The 26872-nt window shown below is 41.9% G+C and overlaps 3 protein-coding genes across 3 annotated transcripts; all 3 read left to right on the top strand.

Moving 5' to 3' along the window:
- The first annotated feature begins 335 nt into the window (after nucleotides 1-335).
- LOC115630801 (putative mediator of RNA polymerase II transcription subunit 26) lies at nucleotides 336-12537 on the top strand. The gene is made up of 6 exons (XM_030527462.1): nucleotides 336-1469; nucleotides 2602-2782; nucleotides 2841-4280; nucleotides 4347-9515; nucleotides 9573-10184; nucleotides 10554-12537. The coding sequence occupies exons 1-6, from the start codon at nucleotides 1455-1457 to the stop codon at nucleotides 10613-10615; spliced, it is 7479 nt and encodes a 2492-aa protein (XP_030383322.1). The 5' UTR covers nucleotides 336-1454; the 3' UTR covers nucleotides 10616-12537.
- Nucleotides 12538-15716: 3179 nt separating this feature from the next.
- LOC115630675 (carbohydrate sulfotransferase 11) lies at nucleotides 15717-22489 on the top strand. Its single transcript, XM_030527319.1, has 3 exons — nucleotides 15717-15741; nucleotides 16463-17145; nucleotides 21002-22489. The coding sequence occupies exons 2-3, from the start codon at nucleotides 16602-16604 to the stop codon at nucleotides 21784-21786; spliced, it is 1329 nt and encodes a 442-aa protein (XP_030383179.1). The 5' UTR covers nucleotides 15717-15741; nucleotides 16463-16601; the 3' UTR covers nucleotides 21787-22489.
- A 2532-nt stretch (nucleotides 22490-25021) lies between these two features.
- Nucleotides 25022-26070, top strand: LOC115630718 (tigger transposable element-derived protein 1-like). The gene is made up of 2 exons (XM_030527370.1): nucleotides 25022-25106; nucleotides 25187-26070. The coding sequence occupies exons 1-2, from the start codon at nucleotides 25104-25106 to the stop codon at nucleotides 25904-25906; spliced, it is 723 nt and encodes a 240-aa protein (XP_030383230.1). The 5' UTR covers nucleotides 25022-25103; the 3' UTR covers nucleotides 25907-26070.
- Nucleotides 26071-26872: the final 802 nt, after the last annotated feature.

Raw genomic sequence — 26872 nt, 5'->3', positions numbered from 1 at the left:
ACTGGTTTTCCACGTACTCTCCAACACTTAACGAAAAGTAGAATAACAACAAATGAATAAAATCGAACATATGCCTAAACGTATTTGGTCTGCTTTGAAAATACGCTTGCCGTAGTTAATAATAATGAAAGCATCTTGATTATAAAAAAATTAGAGTTACTAGAGCACTATAAACTTTAGTAACAAGAGTTAATCGCTAGAGATGCAATTAATTCGGTACAGTATCGATAGCTGTCCTATATCGATATCAGTTCTTGCCCGACGCCATCTTTATTGTTGGTTTTCAGAGAGATCTATAACTACGAGAATTTTATACAAAATTAGCAATAAAAACACAACGCCACCGCGCCCGTGTTATGTTAAAAGGCAAATAGAGTTATTGGATTGATGTCGTGTGTGGTCAGAAATTGTGGGCGCGCTGCTATAATGTGTAAAATTTACGCTAAAAATTTTGTGCGCTGCATGCAGCTCTAGTGAAAAGCAATATAGTGAAATTGAAAACTGTGTGTGCAGAAAAAATAGAGTTTAATTGACGAACGATACTCGTTGAATATTATTAATGGCAACGTGCGAGGTTTTATGCACTTAGAAACAACGTAAAAGTGGGAAAAAGTGACGCAGGAGAGTCGGCAGCGCAGCAAGCAGAAGCAGTGGCGTAGCAGCGGAGCGCCCGAGTGGTCGAATGAACGAGGCTTGTTGCCCGCTCGCACGCACACTCCCGCCCCGCAGAGCTTACGGACGGCAGCGCAGCGCTTGTCTAAAAAATGCCCAAATATCGCTTCGACGACAATACCAACAACCACAACATCGGTAGCGACAGACTTGCATAGGTTAAATGAAGTAACTAAATTAATGCATATCTCCGAGATTGACACATGTAACGAAAGCAACAATAATAATAAGACTCCCGGAGCAAGTGCGTAACGTGAGCGTGCGCGTGTGTTTGTATGTGTGTTGGTTGCATGTGTTGTCATATTTTGGGTCGGTGTCCAAAGCTGGAGCAGCATCGCAACAGCAACAACAAAAACAGAAGCGAAATAGGAAAAACACTCGATTCGAGCGTGTGCCCTATACAGAGTATATTTGTATATGTGTGTGTGTATGGCGGCCATATTAAACCAAATAAATTAACAAATATATGCATGTAAAAAATCGTCAAAAATGTGGGGGAAAAGGCAGAATTCAGTGGAGAAATGCAATTGTTCAGATGTAAAGGACGCTATGTTAAAACTCTTTTGCCACATATGAGAAGTCGAAGACACAGTTTGTGTACTTCGAGATTGTGTTACGGTTACGGTGTACGGGAAATGCGTTTTGCATGCATGGAAAAAAACTCTTGCGCTTCTAATGATTCCATGTGTGTGATTACAGCAAAAATTGTGTGTGCTAAATGCAAAATTTGTGCATAATTTTACCAATTAAATCTACGACGTGTGCGATTGTCGTGTGATGATATGCCACTTAAACAGGTGAGTGTGATGTACCGTCTTCCTCGTTTTGTTTTCCTCTCCTGTAGCATCCTGAAGCGGAGTATTTCATATACGATTTAGGCAGTGAGTGTGTGTGAGGGGGGTTATACTGTAGCAACCTTTCTTTGCACCAGAGAACATTGCGATTGTGACTTTGCGAACAGCTGATCTGTGATTATTGCATTTGTTTTTATTGCATGAGGGGTGAGGTGGCGGGGGTGTTTCCTCATTAAACACTTGCGTCACCCACATAGTAGTTTACATTTGCAAAACGTTTTTTGAACGTGTCATATGAACATGTGTATTTGTGTGTCTCCGCCTTTTCATTTTGGGGATTTTATTGAGGCTCGACGAACTACCTCACAACCGACCGCGCGCCCTCCTCCTCATGGCTGCATGCCTTGGTGTTAGTGTTGGTGTAGCGAGCGATGGTGGCAAGAGTATTTTGGTTACCTTTTCCTCTTGCCCACACCTCTACCCCCTTTCCATTCCATAAGAGTCAGAAGCAAAATGGCGACGGGGTATCGATAACAAGAGACGAATAAAAGAAAACGCGCTCCTTTTCATGCAGGCCTACAAATTCAACCAATAGCTAACAAGTTAAGCGAATGTTTTAGCTTTGGTGCTTTTGTATTATGATTCTGGCCGATATAATAATTGTCTCTGTGCTTTGCACATTAATTGCTGATTTAAAATCCATACATTATTCCTGTTGTTGAAATAAGTTGTTGTTGGAATTTCCAATGCGGACGCTAATATAGTTGTCCTTCTCACACATTACGAAGCAGCAGCACACAACAGAAACGTCAAAAAGTTTAATTGGTTTTGACTGTCCGTCGTTTGTACCACTACTTTCACACATATACAACAGCAAATAGGATGGAATAATTTTGGGTGCTGTTTATGCGTAATAATCAAAGCTAATAATCAGTCGTGCAAAATGCATTTAGTGCGTTTATGCATTTTTCCAAAGCCTCAGGGCTACCGACACACAACTAATGTTCGATAACATCGAAGCACGATAAATGAAAATATATCGTGTATCACACACCTCTAGCGATTTCTCCGATTCCTGCTTCCTTAAATGTAGAAATTTCCAATGCAAATGTATAATGAGCCGTACACTTTGCAGCAGATTGAACCGTCTGTGCGGATATCGGTGTCTCTCCCATGGGATGCAGCGCAACGACTGCGCCAACTGGCGGCCGAGGGCAATCCTGCATTGCGTGCCCTCGGCATTCTGTCCGTACAACCTGAAGGCGATTCTGTGATAACTTTAAAAGTTGGAGGACAAGATATTAAAATAGCAAAAGGTAAGTAATCAAACCGCCTATCTTGGCAAATCAAATAAAAACAATCAACAATTTGCAGATAATGTAAACGACGTAGGCGGTGCAATTGAGGCGGCTGGCACGTCTTCCAACAAAGCCGCTGTATCGGGTGGCAGTCTGTCGTCGCAACTGGTGGCTCCCAATTTCGACGGCCCTAGCACCAGCAAGGCTGCCTATCTACAGCAGCAGCCGCAACAACAGCAACGCACTGTGCAACTTCCGCCTAATACTTTGCTCGGCGGTGCCGGAACAAACGATGCAATCTCAAACCAGCAGCAACAGCAATTACTGCAGCAGCGACGCAATGTACTGCTTGGAGCAAATGGCCAACCGCTGCCACAACAAAAGCTGCCACAGCAGCTACCGCCACCCCAAAAGCCACCCTCACCGTACAGCAATGCTGCTACAACACCGCCTGTCTTCAAATCCCCCAACACCGTGTGTCCTATGGAGGGCAAGGTGCCGGTGCTGCCCTCGCCAACGGGGGCGCCGAATGCTCAGAGAGATTTTCCATTCGAGAGCATGCGGCAAGCGCGTGTCTTACAGGGCAGGGAGTCGGCAGGATTGTGTACGAGCAATATAGCCACAGGAAGTGCCTCCTCGGTGCCTACAACGGCTTCAGTGATCGGCGGTCTGGGTCCGCCGCCACCTAACGTCACGTTAAAGGTGTTGAAGAACCCGCAAAACGGTGAACTCATTACGACGGCGACGCCAGGAACTGCAAACATGACGACTGGCAACAAATCTCAATTTATACAACCACCGCCTCCGCCATATCCCGGCCTGGGAACGAGTTCGAATATAAATGCAGCCAATAGCAACAATTCACCCGCCATAGCGCCGAGTACGAAATCAGTGCAGCAAAGCTACCATGTGCCCCAGGGTGCAGGAACGCCACAGCCACAACCGCTGCCCACAGCAACACCAACGGCAACAGCAACAGGCAGCAATAATATTGCAATATCATCTCCATTACTCGTCAACCTACTGCAAAATGATGGCAATGCTATTACAAATCAAATGAAGTCGCCCCAAATGCCCGGACAGGGAACAACACAATCGCCGTTGGTAAATATGAGTCCCACTGGCCAAATGATGAGTTCGCCCATGCGCTCTTCCTCAGCGACGCCCAGTGACTTCATAACATCTGCAGACGGTAGCGGCAATGTTTTGAGTCCTGCTGGCATGGGTATCGCTTCGTCTCCGACAACAGGCGGTCCTGTTACGTTGCGCACTATGCAGCAGCAGCAGCAACAGACGCTACTAAGTCCCAGTGGCAGTGGCCCGTTGTATACTCAACAACAACAGCAGCAGCCGCCGCCACATCGGTTTCAGCAACAACAAATGTCCCCGCAACAGGCTGCTGCATTACGGCAGCAACAATTGCAGCGGCAACAACAAATGCAAGGCATGCAGCCGCGTTTCATGTCGCCACAGCAACAGCAGCAATTCCATGCACAGCAGCAACAACAGCCGCCTGGTATGTATAACATGCAGATCGCAGCAAGGCAATAGTTATTAATCTATATTCCTTTATCTTATACAGATTGCTTTGGGAACATGCCTATCAATCCCATGCAACAGCAGCAAATTCGTCAGCAATTACGTGCCGGATTGCCGCAACATGCTCAGCAGCTTGCGCAGCAACAACAACAACAGCAGGCACAGCAGCAAGCAGCGCAACAACGGCTCATGAATATGCCGCAGGCATCGCCGCAGCAATTCATGGCTCATGGTGGCGCTTCGCCCATTGCCCATTCACCTGCCTCCAGCCACCATTCGATGCATAGTCCGCTTATGGCAAATCATCAACCGCCAATGCTATCGCCATCGACAACGCCAGCGCAATCGCCACTAACCAATAGTCCGCATCCACAACAGCTGGTGGCAATGCAACTACAACAACAGCAGCAACTTGCGAACGACTTGCAACAACAACAACAGCACCAACAACTTCAGCACCAAGTACCTGGCGCAACGAACGCGCCGCTGCCACCACCGCCAGACTACAATCAGGCAGCTGCGAATTCGCGCTGGCCAGCCCTTAACAAACCAATGGACTCGGCCACGAAGAGCAGTTTTCAAGAGTTTACTCGCTATCAAATGCAATACAATCTGCAACAGCAGCAAATCAATCTAACCAATCAGCCCCAGTCGAATGGCCAACAAATGCAGCAGCAGCAGCAGCAACAACAACCACAACAACAGCAGGTTCAATTGCAGCAACCAGCAACACACATGCAACAACAGCAGAATCAACAGCAACAACTTGCGCCACAGCAGAATCAATTAGTGCAGAATCAAGCGGCGACGACAGCGACAGCCGATGGAAACGGGCTAGCTGATCCATTCGATTTAGACGCCTTAACCGCAAACGATTTGGATGCATTACTGCCAACTCTTAACTGTGATCTCGACTCGACGCTTAGTCTTGAAGATAAAAATGAGCTCGAATCATTGCTACAAGATGCCAAGGATCTTGATTTGGATTTAATCGAAGATAATTTGTCAGCTGTCGGCATGGATGTGGGTGATGCACTCAACACGCTGCAGGACGGTCCCATTGACAATGCAAATTCGCAGCAACAGCAGCAGCAGCAACAACAACAACAACAGCAGCAACATATTATGGTCATGAATCAAGGTGCGCCGTTGCAGTATCAGCAGCAGTTATCTCCTCTACAGCAACATCAAATGATTCTGCAGCGTCAGCAACAGCAGTTGCCACAGCAATTGCAGTTGCAGCAGCGACAACAACTGCAGCGCCAATTGCAACAACAGCAGCAACAAGTGGTGCAGATGCAGCGTTCGCAACAGCAGCAACAACAGCAAATGGTTACTAGTGCCCAGTTTTCAGTGCAAAATAAACAATTGCAGCTGCAACAGCAACAACAGCAGTTGCAACATATGACATCTAACCAGAACCGCACCTCAAATGCCCAGCAAAAGCAATTCATTATCAATCCGCACACCGGCGACATGGAGCCCATGGCCAGCGATGACAGTGATACAGAGGCGGAGCAGGAAACTACACAGCTGCAATTTAGGTCCATGTCAAGTAGCCTAAGCAACTTTAGCAACTTCAATCCCGCCAACGACATGGTGCTGCCAAGCAATCTCTTTTCAGAAGAGGACTCTAACTCGGCCATGTCTGGGCAGCAGTTGCCACTAGCAGGCAGCGATCAAGAGCGCTCTCGTGATTCACTGGCATCTAACAAATCGAATCGGGCCCGTAAAAATAACAAGGCGAATCACACAGCCACACAACAACAACAGCAGATCAAGCTGATCACTAGCGATAACTTGGCTGCAAATTCTCCACGATCCAGCAACAGTTCGCCGCTTATTGGTGGCATGAGCTCGCCCGTTAGCGCTGCTGGCAGCAATAAAAAAGCAAAGCCGAATCTGTTGCGTGAGAAACTGCAGCAAGGTGTAAAGGAGCGCAAGATTAAGGATGTGACGACCACACCGAAACCGAAAAGGGAGCGTGCAAAGGCCAATGCCAAGACGAAGACCACAACTCCGACAGTAGCATCGGCGGCCACAACTGCAGCTGTCGCAGAGGAGAAAATTAAACTGCGACTCAAGCTAGAAAAATCGGAGCCAGTAACGACAGCATACAAGGTCGATATGTCAACGTTTGAGCAACAGCAACACCCACAGCAGCCACAACAACAACAGCACCATCAACAAAATACAAATAATCATTTGTCAACGCAACAACAGCAACAATTGTCGCAAACGCAGCTGGTGCAACATCCACAACAACAGAAACAGCAGCAGCAGCAACAGCTCCAGCAACCCCAGCAACAACATCATCCAGTGTACAGCAATTTTTCACAACAGTCCTTGCAACAGCAGCAGCAGCAGCAACAACATGTCGGTGGAGCTTCCCCTGGCATAAATGAGCTCCGTGTGCCACCCCTGCAAATTCGTTTGCGTGGAAAGAACTCAATGGTGGTCAAGGCTACGCGTAAGGATCGTAAGAAGCCGTCGACGGCACAAAGTGCGGGCATTGCAGAGGCCAGCTCGGAAGAGGAGCACAAAATACGTCAGTTGAAGCGCAGTTACAGCGAACAGCAGCAGCAACAACAACAGCAGCAATCGGCTACTTTGTTGCCATTGGATGGAGCCACAGAGGCGAAACAACCTAAGCTGACGCACTTAAATGGCGGGCCCAATGCTGCGCTTCTTATTCAGAAGACAATAACTACACCGGGTCAGCAACAACAACAACAACAGCAGCAAGGGCCTCCACCTCCACATCCGGCCGCTGCAGTCTTAGCCAAGCAGCAGCAGCAACAACAACAACAGCAGACTGGAGCTAAGACAACAACAATTGTGGCGGCCAAGAATGGGCTAACCATTAGCGCTATTGTGGAGGCGCACAAGGCTAGTGGCGATGCTCAGCTTCTAACTGTTGGCTCCACCAATATTGGTACGATACCACAGTTAGCCACGCAGCAACATCAGCAGCAGCAGACATCGGCAACGTTGCAGCAACAGCAGCTAACCAAAATTGCCACCTCGCTGCCGAGCAGCATAACGCTAAGCGCCATCACTACTAATAATAACAATAATAATGGCACTGGCAATGGCCCACAACGTGTGATGGGCAATCTGACGCTTAAAAATACCAAGACTGCGGCCACTATAACGCCCATTGTGGGTGGTAAGCCGATTACAAAAAACCATAAGCCGCCGCCATACTTCACCGCCGTGCAACAGTTGCAGATGCAGAAGCAACAGCAACAACAACAACTGGCGGCGGCAGTTACTATGTTGCCCAGTGCGACGACTTTGAAGCGTGTAGAGATACCCAAAGTAGTGCAACCAATGCCAGCAACCACCCAGGTGCACGAAGTCTGTCCAGCCTCAAGTGCCACCATAACAACCATGCCAGCCACCATAACGGCTACGACAACAACTCTGCTCTGTGATAGAAAAGTTCCCGCCCTAACGACGGCCACCAACAACGCCCAGGACACGTACACGGCCACAAGCAGCACCAGTAGCAGTGGCTCTGTAGCAACTGTAGTGACAACGGCGCCGCCAAAGTCCAGCAATACAACCATTATGGCAACAACAGCGGGAACAACATCATCCCCAGCCTCGCTGGTGTCTACGTTGCGGAATTCACCGGCCAGCAATGGCAGCGGTACGCCAGGGCATGGGAATAATGGCGGTGGTGAAGACAGCGGCATCGAATCAATGGATGCGCTTTCCGAAAAGAGCCCCCACCAGCTCTCATCCAGCAGCCCCATACAACAGCAACAACAGCTGCTAGTTAGTAAGGCCAATGCGGCCACTATTACGATAACATCGGCAATGACGACCACAGCTGCCGTTGCAGTGGCAACAACAACTGCAATAGCAACGGCAACAACGGCAACCATGGATGCGCCACAAACCAAGTTGCAACAACAGCAGCACCAGCAGCAGAATCAATTGCAGAGTGCCGATGATGAAATTGAGAAAGCGCTCGCAAAAATGGAAGGCGACTTCTCAGAAGAGCCCACAAATATTAGGGAGTGTGTGCAAAAGAGCTCAGATTTTAAATTCGACACCGCCAAGATGAATGGGGAGCACGATATTCTCGAACACGATGATCTCATCAAAAACTTGACAGACAATAAAGAGGCTGACCACGGGAAAGTGAATCTGGACAGCAAGAAACCACTGGCCACATCAGCACCAGTCACATCAGTTACAACAGCCATTGTTGCCACTGCCGTAACCACAACCTCAGCAAAAGTAGTTGAAATCAAGACGGAGGCCAAGGTGAAGCTGGAGAAGATTAAACTGGATCAGCTACCAGCACTGATGTCTATAAAAAAGGAACAAACAACTACCACTGACGATAAGAGCAATAATGCAAAAATGGCCGCCGAAACAAAGCTGGCTAATGCAGATAATGCTCTGCCTATTAAAGTGGAGGATAAACCAGCGACGGCGACGGCGACTAGCAAACCATGCGAGAAGGATGAAAAGGAAGAGCAGCAACAGCAGCAGTCGGCGGGAGCTTCATTGCCGCCCATCTCGATTGAAATTCCAGCTCAGTCAGATGCCGAATTGCCGCGCAAACGCACGCGTGCCAGCAGTCGCCTCGAGAGTCCGCTCGATGCGGCCAAGTGTAGTCCAGCGACTGGCGATTCCTCAGTAACATCTGCAACAACAACATCAACGACAACGTCGGCGACAAACTGCACCACAACATTGCTGATCAACAAGAATGTGACTCGAGCTGCTGCAAATCCTAGTCCGCGACACGGAACGCCTACTCCTCCAGCTTGTGGAGTAGCCACTGTCAATAACAACAACAATAATAACAACAGCATTAATAAGCGTCGTCGTCAAGAGTCCGAGAGTGGCAGCAACAGCAACAGCACTGATGTGAATGATGTTGAAGGCAACAAGCGCACGCGTCTGAGCAGTGGCAGTGGCAGCAACAACCACAGTAACATCGGTGTGTTAGAAATTGAAGCAACGCCAGCAACAACAACACAACTCTCCAATCATGTACTGGCTAAGAAGGTGGATATAGAATCCTCTGACTCAGACGAGCCGCTAATCGAAGTCGCTGGAAAAGTGCGCAATTCAAAGGCACAAGTGCTGGTAATGGGTCCGACAGAGCCAGAATCGATCATTGAGAAGCACGTAACGCGAAATAGTCGCAATGCCCACCAGCAGCAGCAGCACCACCAACAACAGCCAAGTAAGTAGACCTGCAACTAAGCCAACCGTCATCGTACTAAATGCTACTATTCCACAGAAGCACACACACCTGCCAGCAACAGCACCAACAACAACAGTAGCAACGGAAATGCATTGAATGCCTCGTCCGCACAATCCAACAAGTCTGGAAAAACACAACATGTCGCTGGCAACAACAACAATAACAACCACAGTGCCATCGGATCGACAACAACTGCGCATGTCAACAGCAGTAACAACAACAATGCTTGCCAAATGTTGTCCACAAGCGTTGCCAGCAATGTAGGAGGACCAACAACAACAGGAACAACCACAACTGCAACAAGCAACAGTCCAGTCGGCACAATAGTCGCAGGAACAGTAACAAATATTGTGCATGCTACACGTGGTGCTACGGCTGCTGCTGCGGGGACTACCACCACCAATAACAACAACAACAGTGGTAGTAACGCCACCTCGCCTACTGATGAAAAGATTGGCACACGCCGTAGCGTCCGCGCCAGCGCAGCGGCCAACAAAATCATTTATAGTCGGAGTAATGCGCTTGCCGCTGCACAAGCAGCCGCCGCTGCCGCCGAGCCTAAAGGCACGCCCGGCAAAACCAACTCCAGCAATGCTATTGGAAGCGTTGAGAGCGTCGCTGAGGCACGACGCAAGACACGCAGTGCAGGTAAGTTGTCAAAAATATTTAATAGACAATGGTAATGCTAAAAGCAATATAATAGTCGCCTGTCTGTCTGTATGACGCAAACATATCCGAATTGATAAGAGTTGGAATCACACTTAGTAGACTTTGTTCAACATTAGATAACAATAATGAAAGATGATTGAATTGAAACAATTTCAGACAAGTATATGCCAAAAAAAACTTATTTCCGTACAATATTTGTAAAATTAGTAAAATTGTATACAAATATTTGCAAAAGGAGTATTCTTGGTAATGCAAAATGTTGATTCAGCAAGAATATATGTAATTATGTGTGAAGGCATCTATATTATGAAGGCTTATGAAATGAAAATTCTCGCTTCTGTATTGCAGTTATTGGGGAGTCTATGTTGACTGAGGGACGGCGGAGAAGAGCTTCGCGAGACTACAAGTGACCAGAGTTTTGCGCCTTGGCTGAAGGTATAAACGAAGCGAGCGACGAAGACGAGCTGCTGAATAACAACGATGAGATCGAATTTATAGAATTGATCGAATATGAAACTGTCCCTTTGGCCGAGGCGCAAACCGATGACGACGACGACGACGTGAACGACGACCACATTGAGGGCAACGACGATGTTGTTGATGATTGTGTCGATGACGAGGATGATGTAACAGCAACAGAGCTAACAGGAGCAACGCTAACAGCAATGGAACAAAATGCGGCTTGCGGCCTGGAGCTGTTGGATGAGCACTCCCCAGCGCTTAGTCTAATCGAGACTTGCGGCAGTAATGCAGACACGCTTCTAGAGAATAGCATTGCCGGCGGCTATGTGGAGGAACCGGATCATTTATTGACCTACCACAGCAGCGGGAGCGTTGCAGAGACGGTCAGTCTGCTAATGCCGGAGCTGACCAGTGGCGCGGCCTTGGATTGTGGCAGTTTTGTGGACTACGATGAGTTCAATTTGTGTTTAAATAACATTTTAAGCGACGATGAGGACGACAACAATGTTCCGGCGGATGCCAGTAGCAGCAGCAGCAACACTACCACGACCAGAGACAAAGAGACAGCAGAGCGTCGGCATCGTTGGCGCAATGCAAGCGATGTGTTGAACATGGTGCAGCTAAACAATGAGCTGGGTCTGAGTTTCCAGGAGTTTGGCAGTGAGGCTGGCGGCGCAGTGACTATGACAATGACAGCGGCTGCCCTCGATGAACGCTCCGCTAGCAGTAGCTCTTCACAGTTGGCGTAGGGGCTGTTCTCGGGCCATTATTTAGCTACTGAATTGTTTTGCAACTCTCTACTAATACACACACACACACCCATACACAACTTCTTTTGACTCTGTATATAGCACTCTCATCAATTCTTCTACTTTCTACTTGCGTTCGTAGCTCCCTTTGTTTTTAGACTTTATTTACTTTAAACAGTTTGTACAGTTAGTTGTAGCAAAATGTTGCAATAATGTTGCATCTCTTAATGGGCAACATCATACACACACACCCACACCGACACACAGATTTCACCCACAAACCCACACATGCATTATTCGATCTGGACATGAACATGCATAATAACGTATTACGCATGTGAGCACTTTAATCTTCAACTAAAACTACTTCCCCCCCCCCCCCCCATTCCGTCACCCCATCATTGGTAAAAAAAATGATTTGCTAGTCAAGTGTAACAGGAAATTTTTTCGCATAGCTCCAAATGATATTTGAACAAATTCATTGAAAAAGAGTGCGTACAGAACAGAATATTGAATTGAAAAATGATTAAACCACTAGGCAAAGTAGCTAACAGAAGAAATCCTTAAGCAAAACAGCAATTACTCCCCCCGAATCGTGAATGATTTTTAAGTTTTTGAAAGTTCTTCTTTGTACATATGTATGTAAAGTGCTTATGAAACGCAACATGAACACGTTTTTAGGTTTAATTTTTTGATTTAACATGCTGCGCTAAGTCTAAAGTAATATAAAATAATGCAAGAAACAGTTCGTATGTTTTTTATAATTTAAAGCAAAAAAAAAAGAAAGAAAAATGATAAATAGCATGTTAGTTTGACGTAAGCTTGCGTTATTTTGAAACTTTGTTTTTTAGTTTTAAATGCTCTTTTACATTGTAAGCCAATTAATATATATAAACAAATTCAACCCCAAGCCCCAATCCATAATATGATGCACATGGAATACTATGCAATAAGTTAGTCAAAAATTTAAAAACAAAAAGGCCAAGCACGCAAAAAAAAGAAAGAGTTATGCAAGACAACATTAAACAGTCGCATAGTGTTTGTCGAGAAACATATATATCTACATAGAAAAAACGGAGCCGTATATAATGTTATATATTTTGCATACATAAAATAGAAAAGAAAAAGAAAAAAAAAAAAAACAAAAAAAAGAGAAAAACCGAACGAAATATAAAAAGAAATCGCATAAAGTTGTATTGTATATAAGGCACATAAACAAACGTTGTATTGTAAATAAGGCATGCTCTATTTTTGCTAAATGTTATTTGAACAAATAAGGGAAAAGAACATGAACGTAAATGAAAACCAAGCAAAGACAAAGCGCTAAACAAACACAAACAACATATATATACATAAATATATATATATATATATATATATATATATATATATTTCTTCACACATATGAATTGTTCATTATTATTATTATTATATTATACATATTGTATGATTGCTATAAAACATAATTTTTCATACTTTGTACATGTGTTTACTTTAAAGCAAGCAGAAAGAAAACAAAAGAAATATGCAATTGTGTAAAACCAATCCCCTTTAGAATAACTGCGACAGAAATAACAGAAATATATAAACAATGCAAGATCATTGAAGCAAATGCAAACCCGTAATAAATACAAAAGATGTGCAAAAACAAATTTTAAGAATATTTAGTAAACCTTATTTAGCTGTTTCACGTACACACCCACACACCTACACATATACACAAGCAGCATTAAACCGAAAATTACCGAGAGAAAAATATAAACAAAATGTAATAACAACTGTATAAAGCGTATAAAAATACATATATATATTATATATATAAATATATATATGCATATATATTTATATATATATATATGCATTACATGAAGCAACACAACACATGAAGAACAACAACAAAAAACGAAAGTGTCTTAAAACGTAGTATTAGAAGTTTATTATTAATAATTTGTTTGTACTTTAAAGTAAATATTTATAGAAAAAGAAAATACAAAGATTTAATATACTGAAGAAAAACCAGCGTTGGGATTCTATTAGCAAAGCATAATATTAATGCTTATGCGTGGGTTAATATGATAACAACATAGAATGTTACAGTCAAGTAATCCCGACAGGGAAATACCCTGTACCCAAAAGAACTTCTGCCGCTGTGCTAAATGAGAAGAAGAGGAGCGAGCTCGATGCTGCAGTTCTTGGGCTTGGTACTGGAATGAAATGGTTTTGCTAATAACTTTTAAAATAATGGAAATTACGTGGGCAATTATATCTTAATTAGGTATTCAGAGATGTAAGTATGTAACTTTGAATTTGTACACAATTGAATAAATTTTGCAGCGGGGAAGGGGAAAAAATAAAATATTTAGGAGAGTCTATTTTGCAAGTTTGGTTAACGTGGGCTCAGCTGTTTCCGTAATCCAGGCGTTCATACAGACAGACAGACAGATCTATTTACGATACATATAAAAAGCATACCTGCATGTATGCAGAAAATGAGAAACGACAGGCACAGCTATTCCAAAGTTCAGCCGTAATGACTGAGAAATCGTCAACAGTTGATTTGCTTCTGCTTTTTTATGACTACCTGCAAGGGCGTACAAAGCTTTTTCCAAAGGGGGGTCCCAACAAATAAAAATTTTGAATTTGCGATGCGTTAAAATAATAATTTATGCATATCAATAATAAACTTCTGTAAATCCAACTCAGTTCCATTTCAAGGCGAAATATACGCCACAATAATGAATGTGTGGTCCACTTCATATTGAAACATTGTTTCAAGGGGGGCAAAGGTCCCCCTGCATACGCCCTTCAATACCTGTTAGGTTATATGATTTATAAAGAAATATTTTTGATGGCCAAGCAGAGCTACGTTTTTCAAGTACACTAAAAGCATGGTAACAGGCGCACAAAAATAAACAGCAAGTAGCCCAGCTGGCATAATTGCAATTATGAATGTAAACAAAAATCAGCTGTGGTATGAAGATGCGTGCAAGAACCTAACGGTACAATCTGAAATGTAAACAATCTTGGTGTTCTGCTATTGGTCATATTTCACAACACATGACGGCACCAGCCTAATTGTAGAGTATACACACAATCGTCAGCAGTTGATTTGCCTTCAGCTTATTTGTCCACCTGATGGGTAGGTCCTGATTTTTAAGAGTCGCCGTTCCTTGTGGCTTTCGCCGGACTCCAGGAATATTTTTAATGGAAATAAAACTACGTTTTCTGAAGCTCTTGAAAGTTGGACAGGCAGCTATCAATTTTTAAGCGGGTCTTATAACTATTTAAAGCGGTGTTTCAAGCCGTTTTCCAGCGATTTTTCTATGAATTTGTAGTGGATTTTCTAGCGTTTTTTCTACTTATAGTTGTGTTTCCAACCACTTTCTTCGAAAACCGACAGCGATTACCATTTTCTAGCCATTCTTTTCAAGCCAAACTTTCATTGACCAACAATTATTGATAAATATTTATAAAGACATCAATCTAAAAACATTCGCTCAAATTATATTACTCCAATATAACCACTAAGTTTCACTTCTATCTAATACCACTAATATAATTCTCTGCTTTACTTGGAGCTTTTATTATTTATAATTGTATGTCTATTAATTTGGAGCAATAAATTTTTATTTGAAAAACATAGAAATACTCTCCTGCGTTTCAAGGAATTATATTGCCTATTTTTTTTTTAGAGTTTTGATATACATTGGAAAATTTCTATACTTTGGGCCATCGTATTAAAACGTTATATATGTAGGCAATTCGTTGTTTAGGAGTAGCTTAGTAGTTATTTAGATATTCCTAGAAAGTTATACAGTATTGGGTTGAAAAGTAGAAAAATGTGCCGTAGACTTCTTGCGTAGCGCTTGCCAGCCATTCGACTTGAAGAATTATATTCCTGCGGACTTTCACATTATGGATGATAAATATGTGTTTTAAAATTATATTTTTAAATCGATGTCGGATTTCCTAATTCTAGAACGTGGTATGATCTTAGATTCTCAAAATTGTAAATTTTCTTAAGCTGTTGCTGCAAGCGGCAAGCCGCACTTCTTCGCTCACGACGCCTGCGCATTACTCCTTCCACTAGACCGAGCAAAGTCCGAGCACGAAGCACAGTCGGCTCGATTCGAGTTGGACTCAGTGAAAGGAACAACAGACATCCTGTCAGTTGAGAGCGTGAATCCGTCGCGAGCGGCACGACAGAGCGGAGCGACCAAGCAGCAGAAAACAAAAAAGCAACACGTTAGAGCGCGCCAGGTGGGGGGCATACGGTGGATACATACGGAGCCCCAAAGTAAACGCCCGCCGCGCGTCACCGTTAGGTACTTACCCATACACACACACACAAACACACACACACACTCGCATACATACGTAAATACTTAGCATTGGCGCAGTATAGAGACTGTAGAGTTTGCAAACAAAAGAGCCGACTTTTGGGCTGGAAATTGTTTAAATAAAAGGCATGTGGCAGATGTTCATATGTGTTCATTACTCTGGACATATGGCCAAGTGTCGACAAGTGCTCAAATAACGGTAAAGAGCAATGCAAACAATTCAATTCGGAATGGGTCAGCAGGACGGGCTCTGAATACAAGTAGTTTGGTCAAGAGGTCCCAAAGGCCCAGTTAAAACTTTTAAGCAAATGTGTAAGCGAAGCAAAGGATAATAAACCAACTAGTTAACAAGAACAACGAAAACAAGCACTGGCTGCTGCTGCTTAAGGATGACGTCCTACTTTCCAAGTGTGCATGTGCGTGTGTGTTTGTGTGTTTGAAATGTGACGTAGTTCGCCAACTGCCTGGCTATGTACACACCAACAAGTGTCGTCAAAAAAAAAAACAGAAAAAACATGAACATAAGAATAGGGGTTGTTGCTGAGGAAAAGCAAAACATTGCGGCTAGCCTAGTGGTGGCTGGCGCCAGCGGGCGGGTGGGGGCTGTGGGTGTGGCCATTGAATGGGGCCTCCCAAAGGACCCAACTGAGCGCATTAAAAATAAATTTTGTGCTGAGCCTAACCCTTTTAAAAATTTTCATTGCAGCCCAACTGGGGTGCGTGAACATGTAGCTGTCGACTGGACGCTCCTTTAGTCGGCCAGAGACAATAGAAGCGGGAGGATTACATATTTAAAAACGACCATAAATCGCCATAAGCGTGAAGGATCCTCAATCTGTGCTACCATGCTCTTGCGTCTGCGCTATGGACGACGCCTACAGACCTATCTGAAGATTGGCGCCTGCATACTCGTCGGCCTCTGCTACTTTGCCTTTCTATTTCGCGAGTCCTTGAACGCCTACGAGCAGAACAAGGAGCGTGTGGCCACCGCTGAGAATGAGGCTGAGTCGGGCGAGTATGGAGCACAATCTAAGCAGCAATTGAAGCTCAAGCGGCAACAAATGCAGCGCCAGCGCTTGCTCAAGCAACAACAACAGCAGCAGAGCTCCAAGCTCAAAAATGTCACCAATGTCCTGGCAACAATAGTCGCAACCCCACCCACCACACTTAACCCTGTCTACGAATACTCGGAGGAGCTGCACACCTGCACGGAGCGCGTATTGCAGCAACGTCGCGATCATCTGGCAGCTGTCTGCGAGCGCTACAAGCTCCAGGAACAATACCCACCGAACCCATGGGAGTTCTTCGTATCGCCCGGCCACAATCTGGTGTGGTGCAACGTCTTCAAAGCGGCCAGCAGCACCTGGATGTACTACTTTAACATACTTGGTGAGTCGGGTGTCCTTTGGCTTCAGTTTTATTAAGGCGGAGTATCTTGTCAGTCGATATAAATACGGTAGACTGGAAATGGAGAAAAGATAGAGAGCTTTGTGGGTTGGCAGGCGGATTTTCTTCATTTCGAAAAGTAAACTACTTAGCTAGTAATCCCGAAAAAACTTAGATAATTACAAAGAGAAGAAAGGAATGCTTTAGTCGAACGGGCTCAACTCTTAAATACCCTGTAATCACTCAAAAAAAAAAAAAAAATTGTTTTATTCGATTTTTAAACCCTGTACCCGTAGGGTAAAAAGGGTATGTTAGGTTTGTGCAAAGTATGTAACCGGCCGAAGGAAGCATCTCCGACCCCATAAAGTATATAAATTCTTGATCAGCATGACGAGAGAAATAGATGTAGACATGTCCGTCTGGATGAACGCCTGGATTTCGGAAACGTTTGAGCGCACATTAAACAAACTTGGTATATAGACGCTCCAAGTTCCTAGCCTACACGAGTTTATTTTAGGTTTTTCATTTTCCCTCCCCTTCCCACGCTACAGAATTTCAATACTGTCCACATTTCAAAAAAAAACTACATAAACCAAACTTTGCACACAATACTCTTACCGTTTGGCCTGTGCGTTGACTGCGGATAGCTTTTCGCGTCCCGATTTTTCCACCGGAAAATTCCTATAATTCTGGCCCCAGGAAAAATAGCGAAAAACCAAGTATACAGTTTTTCTTGTATTCTTTATACAAACTTAATCGGATAAAGATTATAGATTTTTCATACAAACGTTGAAGCGCGTTTCCCCCCTTTGGAGTTCGAATTTTCCAAAACTCCTTCTTAGGGCGATAGAAAACAGACATAAGGGGTGTCCTATTCAAGTGGCGAGGAGTGTATCTTCTGTCCAAATTTCATCTTCCTAGCTCTTACCGGTTGGGCAATCAGTCAGTCAGTCAGCCAAGACAAACTGTTTTATACATATATATAGAGAAGAATTTCGCTCTAGTATTACGCCGACAAGATGCAACATCAAATTCGGTCTTCTTCTTCTGCTGGGCACATACTTGTATAACTCAAAGCAGGAAGTTTGTCTGGGTACAGGATATTTCAATTTGATTTAAAAATTCTATGAATTACGGGAGTTATGGTAAATCAGAAAAAAACAAACTTGATTTATCTGGGGCTTAGGGGAACCTGGACTTAAAGTTTGGTTATTCTAGTTCTTTTACTTGCTGATATCCCTAAGCTCATACAGACGGACATGGGAATATCGACTCCTCCTTTTATCCTGATGAAGAGTATAAGTACATACGTATATACTTTGTGGGGTCTGCCACGCCTCCTTCTTTGTGTTACATACATTCGCAATAAACTAGTATACTTTTTTACGGGTGCGGTACGGGGTATAATAATAAGTCTCCAAAACATTGAAAAAGGCAGATCCACCAAATAAATATACATACAATAATAGCGGATTCAATCTAAATCTACATATATACAGTTTGTAAAGAAAGGGTTTTTATGTAGCGATATACTTGTAAATTTTTTTTCTCTCTTTCTCCATAAATTATATTTGTAGGGCGTGACAGAATTGGTTAGTTTCCATGTATTGTTTGCTTTATTTACTATTGAGCGGTACTATTTAACTCAGAAACACCATTTGATGTCGGAATTAGACTGCAAAGTATGACTTTTAATATTTGGTATGTTTTGCAGCCTCTTCTATAGCGAGTATACCAATTATGTTATGGTGTAACATACTTGTAGTTACCCGAATGGTTACATTTACAAGTACAAACCAGAGCTACCTTAGAGCCATTGAACTAATCAAATGTTCAATAACGGGTTTGTATATTAAAGCCCAGTTTTCTACTACCTATTTAGGAATACCTATTGCTTCTTTTTTTCATTATTTCGATTTGAAATCATGACTAAAAGCACTTTGAAGTCACGGTGGGAATAAAGTTCTTTAGTCAAGTACTTTTAAGGGAGTACAACCTACCCCTCTAGTTGGACTATCGCTGTAATGTAGCATCACTTTTGACTCATTGCAAAATATGACATCATCCACCACACTTGGTCCTCCAGCACTGTGCTGGTCATCTTCCCTAATCCATAACCATTGTGGTATTTTCGTAGACGCCCTCATGAAATTTCTTGACTGTGAAAAATAGATTCCCAAAAAGAAGGGAAGCCTATCAATTTTTGTGACTGCTTCCTCTAACAATATTTAGAGAAAAAAGAGGAAAAAATTAATAAAAACATGTCTGATTCCGCAACTTCCAAATCAGATGCGGATCAAAAATTCTCGCAATTTTCTACACCTACATACAAGGAGTGTTCCCTTTTGAATGGCCTCTACGGCTGCATAACGCTTTCCTTTCATGGCCAAATGTAGTTTTCCGAAAAGGCAGAAGTCGCACGGTGCCATATCAGGTGAATACGGCGAGTGGTTAATGGTTAAAATGTGATTTTTGGTCAAATAATCGGTCACAAGCGTCGATCGTCTGAACAATTTTTGGTCGTCAGTCAATTTGTGCGGAACAAACCGTGCACACACCTTTCGTAAGCCCAAATGTTCGGTCAAAATGCGATAAATCGATGTTTTGGAAATTTTCAATTCCATTTCAATTTCCATTTCGATAACACATACATACTGACACTTAAAACGCAATAACTTCACTTCCAATCGATGGAATGTCATGAAATTCTCACTGTACAATCGATAAAGATAGCATATTCTAACGCTCCAGTCGACATATAGATAGCGCCACCAGGGGGCGCTAGATTCAAAAAGTCCTGTTTACTTTCGAACGCACCTTGTATGTACATTTTAATAGCATCACTTTCCATCGTAGTATTTGTGACTTTTCGATTGTGGGCAATGAAAAAACCACAACTATTTCTGGAAGAGATTCAACTTATTGCTATAACTTACAAATATGCAGAACTACGAGAGTTAGAGAATTCACAAACAGCGGTGGCAATGGAGGGGACATTGGAGAAAAAAGAACACAAACCTTCCTTCTTGGAGTTAAGGGAATACGCATCGAAAGTTTGAGTTCCCTGCATCTATACAGAGCGATGGACAGACGGGCAGTTGGACAAGACTATATCGACATGCCCTTTCAGAGATGGACCTCACTACATAGATGTTACAAACACTAGTATATCATTTTACCCTATTGGTACAACGGTTGATGCGTACAGCTTTAAAACAACAACTAACAGTGGGACGCTATCATGTCTATGGATGGCATAGAGCTTGAAAAGTGCAACATCCGTTGTTGGTCGATTCGGTAATTTGGGGAGCATGTCAGCTTGCGTCCTATAGCAGGATGAGGATGTTGGGACAAATCAATATGGACTATTAGTGGGATAACTTCTTGTGAAGGAGGATATCTTAACAAAATATTGTATTTATAATGTATAGGGTCTCATGATATTCAAAATCGTTGTAATCAAGTATATATTTTTGTACAAGTAGTATTATCAAAGTCGGTTCTACACGTCACACAGCTGCCAAAGTTTATTTAAAGATGGATGTCCGGAAGCCATACGGAATCCATCGTCTTATCGAGAATATTTGGAGGGTCTGCACCGCCTATATCCCCAGGATATAGAGAGAAATTAATTGAATGCTGTTTTATAAAATCAAATATTGATAATCGATAATTGATATTTTGTATTGAAAAAAGCTAGTTTTGGGAAAGGTATTTGGGAAACAAAGTCGGATAAAGAGAGCGCGATTATCTGACTGTGTTCTTACTTATAATCGCAAAGGAAATAAGTGGCCTTTGTCTAGTCTATAATCTAAATTGTGGCTGATAGCAATGTTAGTAATGTTCTTCATTTCCACAGCTGGCTACGATCTGAAGTATTTGCAACGCACAGAGACTCAGCCGTTGGAGTTGGCGCGCAAACGCTTTCCCCGCCCGGAGCTCCCCGAGTTGCTGGAATTGCTGCCAAGTGCTCTATCCTTCTTCTTTGTGCGCGATCCCTTCGAGCGCATCGTGAGCGCCTATAGGAACAAGCTGGAGGGGAATCGCAACTCCTTCTACAAGGCATTGGGCACAAAGATAGTGCATAAGTATCGCCGTCATAGCCTGGGTGGACCCTGGCCTCGCTGTGGTCCCACCTTTGAAGAGTTTGTGCGCTTCCTCATAGCCGAGCATGCGGAGGGAAAGCGCTTTGATGAGCACTGGGCGCCAGTGTACAGCTTCTGTACTCCCTGCAGCGTCAACTTCAGCATCATTGGCAAGGTGGAGACGTTTCAGCGCGACTCGGAGTTCATTATACGGCAGGCTGGTCTCGAGTCGCTGCTGCTGGGCAAGTTGCCGCAACGAAAGCTGCGCAAGATTGGCAATCAGGCGAGGAGTGGCGTCAAGACGGAGGCGCTCGTGGAGCGCTACTTCTCCGAACTGGAACGCTCAACATTGGACCAATTGCTCAAGATATATCGCATCGACTTCGAGCTGTTCGACTACGACTTCAGCAAGTACTACGACATGGTGCATCCATGGAGCGTAGATCTAAGTACAGCCCCAGTCCCAGCCACGGTGGCTGTGGCTGGCGTGATTGCAGCTGCCTTGACGCCGACTGGTGCGGCTTCCAATGCCAGCCAGGCTACAGTCGCGGCGGCATAGATCGAAGGTCGTACAGTTCGGGTAGTTGGTGTAGAAGTCGCTGTCGTCAAACAATCTTTTCATGTACCTTTTACGCTATGGTCAGACAGGCAAACTATTTGCAATGAAGTGTGTGCTTCGACACACCCCTATCTGAGGAATTTGGGTGCAAATTATTTGTCCGTCAGACAGTAGTATTACACACCCACACACACACACACACTCACACACACACAGAGAGAAACACTCAAAGGATACCCAACCGAAGTTACCAAATCTACCAAAGTTTAAGGCCAAATCAACGTTTTCCAAAAACGCAAAACTCTCGACCTCTCTTAGATAATGCCAAATAAGGAAGCAAATGTACTCGTATGTGTATGTAGTTAGAAAGATGCATTTTGATGGATTTTTTTCAGCCTAGGAGATGCCAAAACGGACGATATATAGGCTCAAGGAACATTTTACAGCAACCCCGCCCCTCGCGCACCCTTTTACGTGTGCCAGGGTGTGGGCGTGGCATGTCTCGTGTAGTTAGTCTCTAAGTACAATTTACAGTTACACTCTTATACCACTCGATTTACATACACACGTACGATATATACCCATACTCATACCTACTATATACATATACATACATATAGGAAACGATGATATTTACAGACCTCTAACCAAATGATATTGCAGCTGCAAAGCATCTTCAAAGCATCGCTGCAAAATTGTACAACAACAAGAACAACAACTAACAAGTAAATCGAATCGCATTATTTACACATACATATGTATAGTACTATGTTATGTACACAAAAACATATAGACGAACCACTCGATCGAATGTATTTATAGCCAATCCAAGCTAAACCCACAACCAAACAAACCAAACAAATCGCAACTATGCCCTCAGTCTACAACATATGAATCGATGGTAGTTATTATATGAAATTTATAAACAGGTCTTGATCTAGTCTATAGCTTTTGTGGACTAGATAATTTTTTCCTAGGCTAATAAAAATTAAAACCAACAAACAAACAAACAAAACAAACAAACAAAAGCCATTTAAAAGTTTTAAATAAAACCAAAAACTTTCCATGTGATGTTTAAAAACAAAACTTAAATTAAATATTGAAAAGAGAGACATTTAATTATTATATTGTACTGCATTGTATTGTAAGTATAGTACACAATATTATTCTAAATAAATGTAATTTTCAACTTTTTTCGTTGTAAACATTTAACAAACATAAATTAAAAGCCAAGCGCGAAAATTCTTTATAAATAAACGAGTCCCTTTACCTAATAAATTCCTAAATGTCTTTTATTTTAAACTAAACAACATTTTAGAGTCGTCTCAGGATAATTCTCGATTAAATTTAATTGTAGTTTTTAAATAAACTTCAACTATTACAGTTAATTTAATTTAAAGTTGAAGTTTTCCAATATTTTGTGTTTCTCTTTCTTGAGTAATATTATTGTCTAACAATTGGAATAGGGGCGTTCTCTTCTTATTTCAATTTGTTAGGTCGTCCTACTTATAACATCTCTGACTATTGTTATATTATTTTCGAGACTTTTTTATGTTTTAGGTTGAGATTATGACGTATTGCACATTATAACCTACATATGTATGTCGACAGACAAAAATTAAATTAAAGATTGTCTTTCTATATACATACATATGTACATATACTTATGTATGTGTGTATGTATATTCAGGGTGCGCCATCTTTTATGTCGGTATGTAAATATTGAATAACTTTGTCATTAGTGAACCGATTAACTTCAGTAGACCAGTGTTGAAAACCTCAGTTCAAGAAATTGTACAGAACCAAATTAAATAAAAATATCTCATGCTTGAAAATCGGTTGTTTATTTTCAAGGATATTCAATGTTTGCATACCGACATAAAAGATGGCGCACCCTGTACATAATAGTATGTATATTGAGGAATTCGAACGAAAGTAATTCGTCACAATATGAAGTCGACCACACATTTACTTTATATGGATTTTGGAATTTAATTGGATTTGTTGAAGTTTAAAATTATTACATATAGAGTGAAAGCTCCCTTGGGGATACTTAAATACTTCATACACCGATTGAATGTTTTAGAAAAAGTGTCCGCCGAAGGGAGTGTCCGGATAAATGAGACGGACACCTCTTTTATCCACAGTTTTCACGGTATATTAAACGCATCGTGCATTATTTAATCATTATGGTAATATGTACACCTAATTCTATTGATACACATTTTTGAAAACAAAAAAAAATACAACACAAATAAATAAAAACACAACAGCTAAAAACTATACAAAAACATGAAAGAGTACAAAGAGAATATGTACATACTTTTTTCTCTTGATTGTAAGTAGCATAGATTTAGGGGAATTCCCTTTTTGTGCATACAAGCAAATTTACTTGTCAGAGCAACTGAAATGTGCTGGGGATGTAAGTCGAAGAGAAAACATCGATATCGATGTCGTTTTACAAAAAATCGATGCATTGCATGGTGTTTTCAAACATTAACTTTTCATAGAAAAACGCCTCATAGTAGGGAGAAAATCAACAGGAATGTTTTAAATCAAAAATGTGTATTAATCAAGATAAGCTGTCATAGTATTTTACCTAATATGATTAGGTTAAACAGTAATCCTGACTTTTAATGAAATTGTATTTTAAAAATAAATCAACCCGACGCTTTGCAACTAATAATAATATTAAGTGTGGCTATACACATACTTTTTAAATACTGCGATTTACAGAAAAACTTACTTTGGCATTACACCTAATTCTGTTTAACACGGTTGATTGGTTACAGAAAAAGTTGTGTTAAAAAAAACCGTGTAAAAAAAGACATTGATCAAATGCAAAATGAATCGTGCTAAATGGAATAAAGTTGTGTAACCATATATAAAAATTTTAACAAAAACCGAATTGGGTATATACAAATCAAAATGAAGATCAAATTCTTAGCAATCTAATATACCAAATACACATTTCAATAAAAATTTCAATCACATCAAATAAATTAAAATACCTTCTCAGGTAGACCACCCAAAGAAATATGACCGTCCAACTAAACATGAAAAATGTTCGATGTTTGGACAAACATCGATAGATCGACGCTGCATCGCAAGCAAAAAAAACATCGGAAAACATCGCTGCATCGTGTTAAAAACATCGTCGATGCTCGATGTATCGTTGTCTTCTTACATCCCTAAAATGTGTTAGTATTTTGTGAACTATCAATGCAATCGGACGTGTTTGGTAAAGGAGTTGTTCCTGGGCTGGTTATTGGTTTTTCCAACGCTACAATAAATGTAATTTTAACGCAGTAAGATAAATGGTAAACCAAAAAAAATTGTATATTCATTCAGTTATTAATACTTTTTTAATTTTGTTAAATATTCTATGTATCCCTAAAAGAAAATGCCGAAAACTACAAAACTAAAACGTAAAGCCATTTCTTTGGAAACCAAAATTGAAATTTTAGATCGCCTTCGAAATGGAGAGGGCTCAACATTTCTTGGCAAAATGTTCGGCTTAAACGAAGCCACAGTAAGAACTATAAAAAGAAATGAATTTTCAATTAGGCAATCGATGATTTCTGGAACAAAACTATCTGTTAAGTCTTCATCATACACTAGAGATGCTACTAAAGAAAAAATGGAAAAAGCACTGATAATATGGCTTGAGGACAATGCACAAAAACGGATTCCCGTAGACGGAAAGAATATCAAACAGCAAGCATTAAGGTTCTATAAAATGATTAAAGACGAACAATCGTCTACCTCTACACAATCCACTCCTGAGAAGACCTACTTATTTTCTGCGAGCACAGGTTGGTTGACAGGATTTCTCCAAAGGCATGCGCTTCATAACATAAAAATCAAGGGCGAGACTTGTTCTGCGGGTCAGAAAGCTGCCAAAGAAAAACTTAAAACAATAAGCAGTGATAGTGAAGAATCTGTTAAGCTTACTGCAGATTTAATTGAAGAAGGACATCAACTGGCAAATAAATTAGAATACCATTTCGTCACAAACGATCCCAATGTGGAAAGAGTTGCACAATTCCAGCGTGAGCTGAATTCTTGTATGGATCGTTACAAAGAATTATACAAAGAGGTAGCAACAATTGACTCATAACAGAGTCCACTGTTAAAGAATCCAGTTCAAAATTATTCCAGCGATGCGAAGCAAGCGAGCTCGAGTGAATTAAATTGTTGTGTTCCTGTATTTATGATTATCATTTTAATTTTGAAACATTTGTTTTTCTCATAAATGGAATAACCTATCCTTGTTGCTAACAACATAGCTGTTTTTAATTTGTTTTAATTGTTTTTAGTTCTTGCCATACATTTAATTTACATTACGTACTTTTAAGCTTAGAGTGCATTTTTTTGTTCCCCAATAACGATACACATTATAAATGGTCTTTTCCCTTCGTGTAGAAAAAACAAGAGAGAACGCTACGGTCGAGCAAGCCCGACAGTGAAATACCCTGTACCCAGGTAAACTTCCGACACTGAGGTATATGCGCCCATAGCAGAAGCGAAAAGAGGAAGCAGAAGAGCGAACTTGTTGCTGCAGTTTGGTGGGGGTTGTACTGTAGAGAATTTGTTTCGCTAATAACTTTTCTTAGCATTAACCGATTTAGATGAAATTTGAAACAAAAGTAGATAATTTTATAGAAATTATGTGTGCAAAGATTGGTTAGGGTAGCTTTTAAAATATGTACGGTATTGACGGTATTCTGTAGCAGAGGAAGGGAGGGGGAAATTCAAAAAAATAAAATAAATTCGTCCTTTCTCGGACATAGGAGAATCTGGATACCAACTTTGGTTGTTCCAGCTTTTATAGTTTATGAGATCCTTGCGTTCATCCAGACAGACGGACGGACGGACAGACGTACGGACATGTCTAGATCGATTTCTCTCGTCATGCTGATTCAAAATATATATACTTTATGGGGTCGGAGATGCTTCCTTCTGCATGTTACATACCCTTTTTATACCCTGTACCCAAAGGGTACAGGGTATATTAGTTTTGTGCGAGTGCACATGGAACACACAGAAGGAGGCTTGGTAGACCCCACAAAGTATATATATTCTT

Source organism: Scaptodrosophila lebanonensis, unplaced genomic scaffold, assembly GCF_003285725.1.
Source record: "Scaptodrosophila lebanonensis strain 11010-0011.00,11010-0021.00 unplaced genomic scaffold, SlebRS2 tig00001410-arrow-pilon, whole genome shotgun sequence".
NCBI classification, from domain to species: Eukaryota; Metazoa; Arthropoda; class Insecta; order Diptera; family Drosophilidae; genus Scaptodrosophila; species Scaptodrosophila lebanonensis.
The sequence above is the reverse complement of the archived record's forward strand: the minus strand, read 5'-3'. Positions and strand labels throughout refer to the sequence as shown.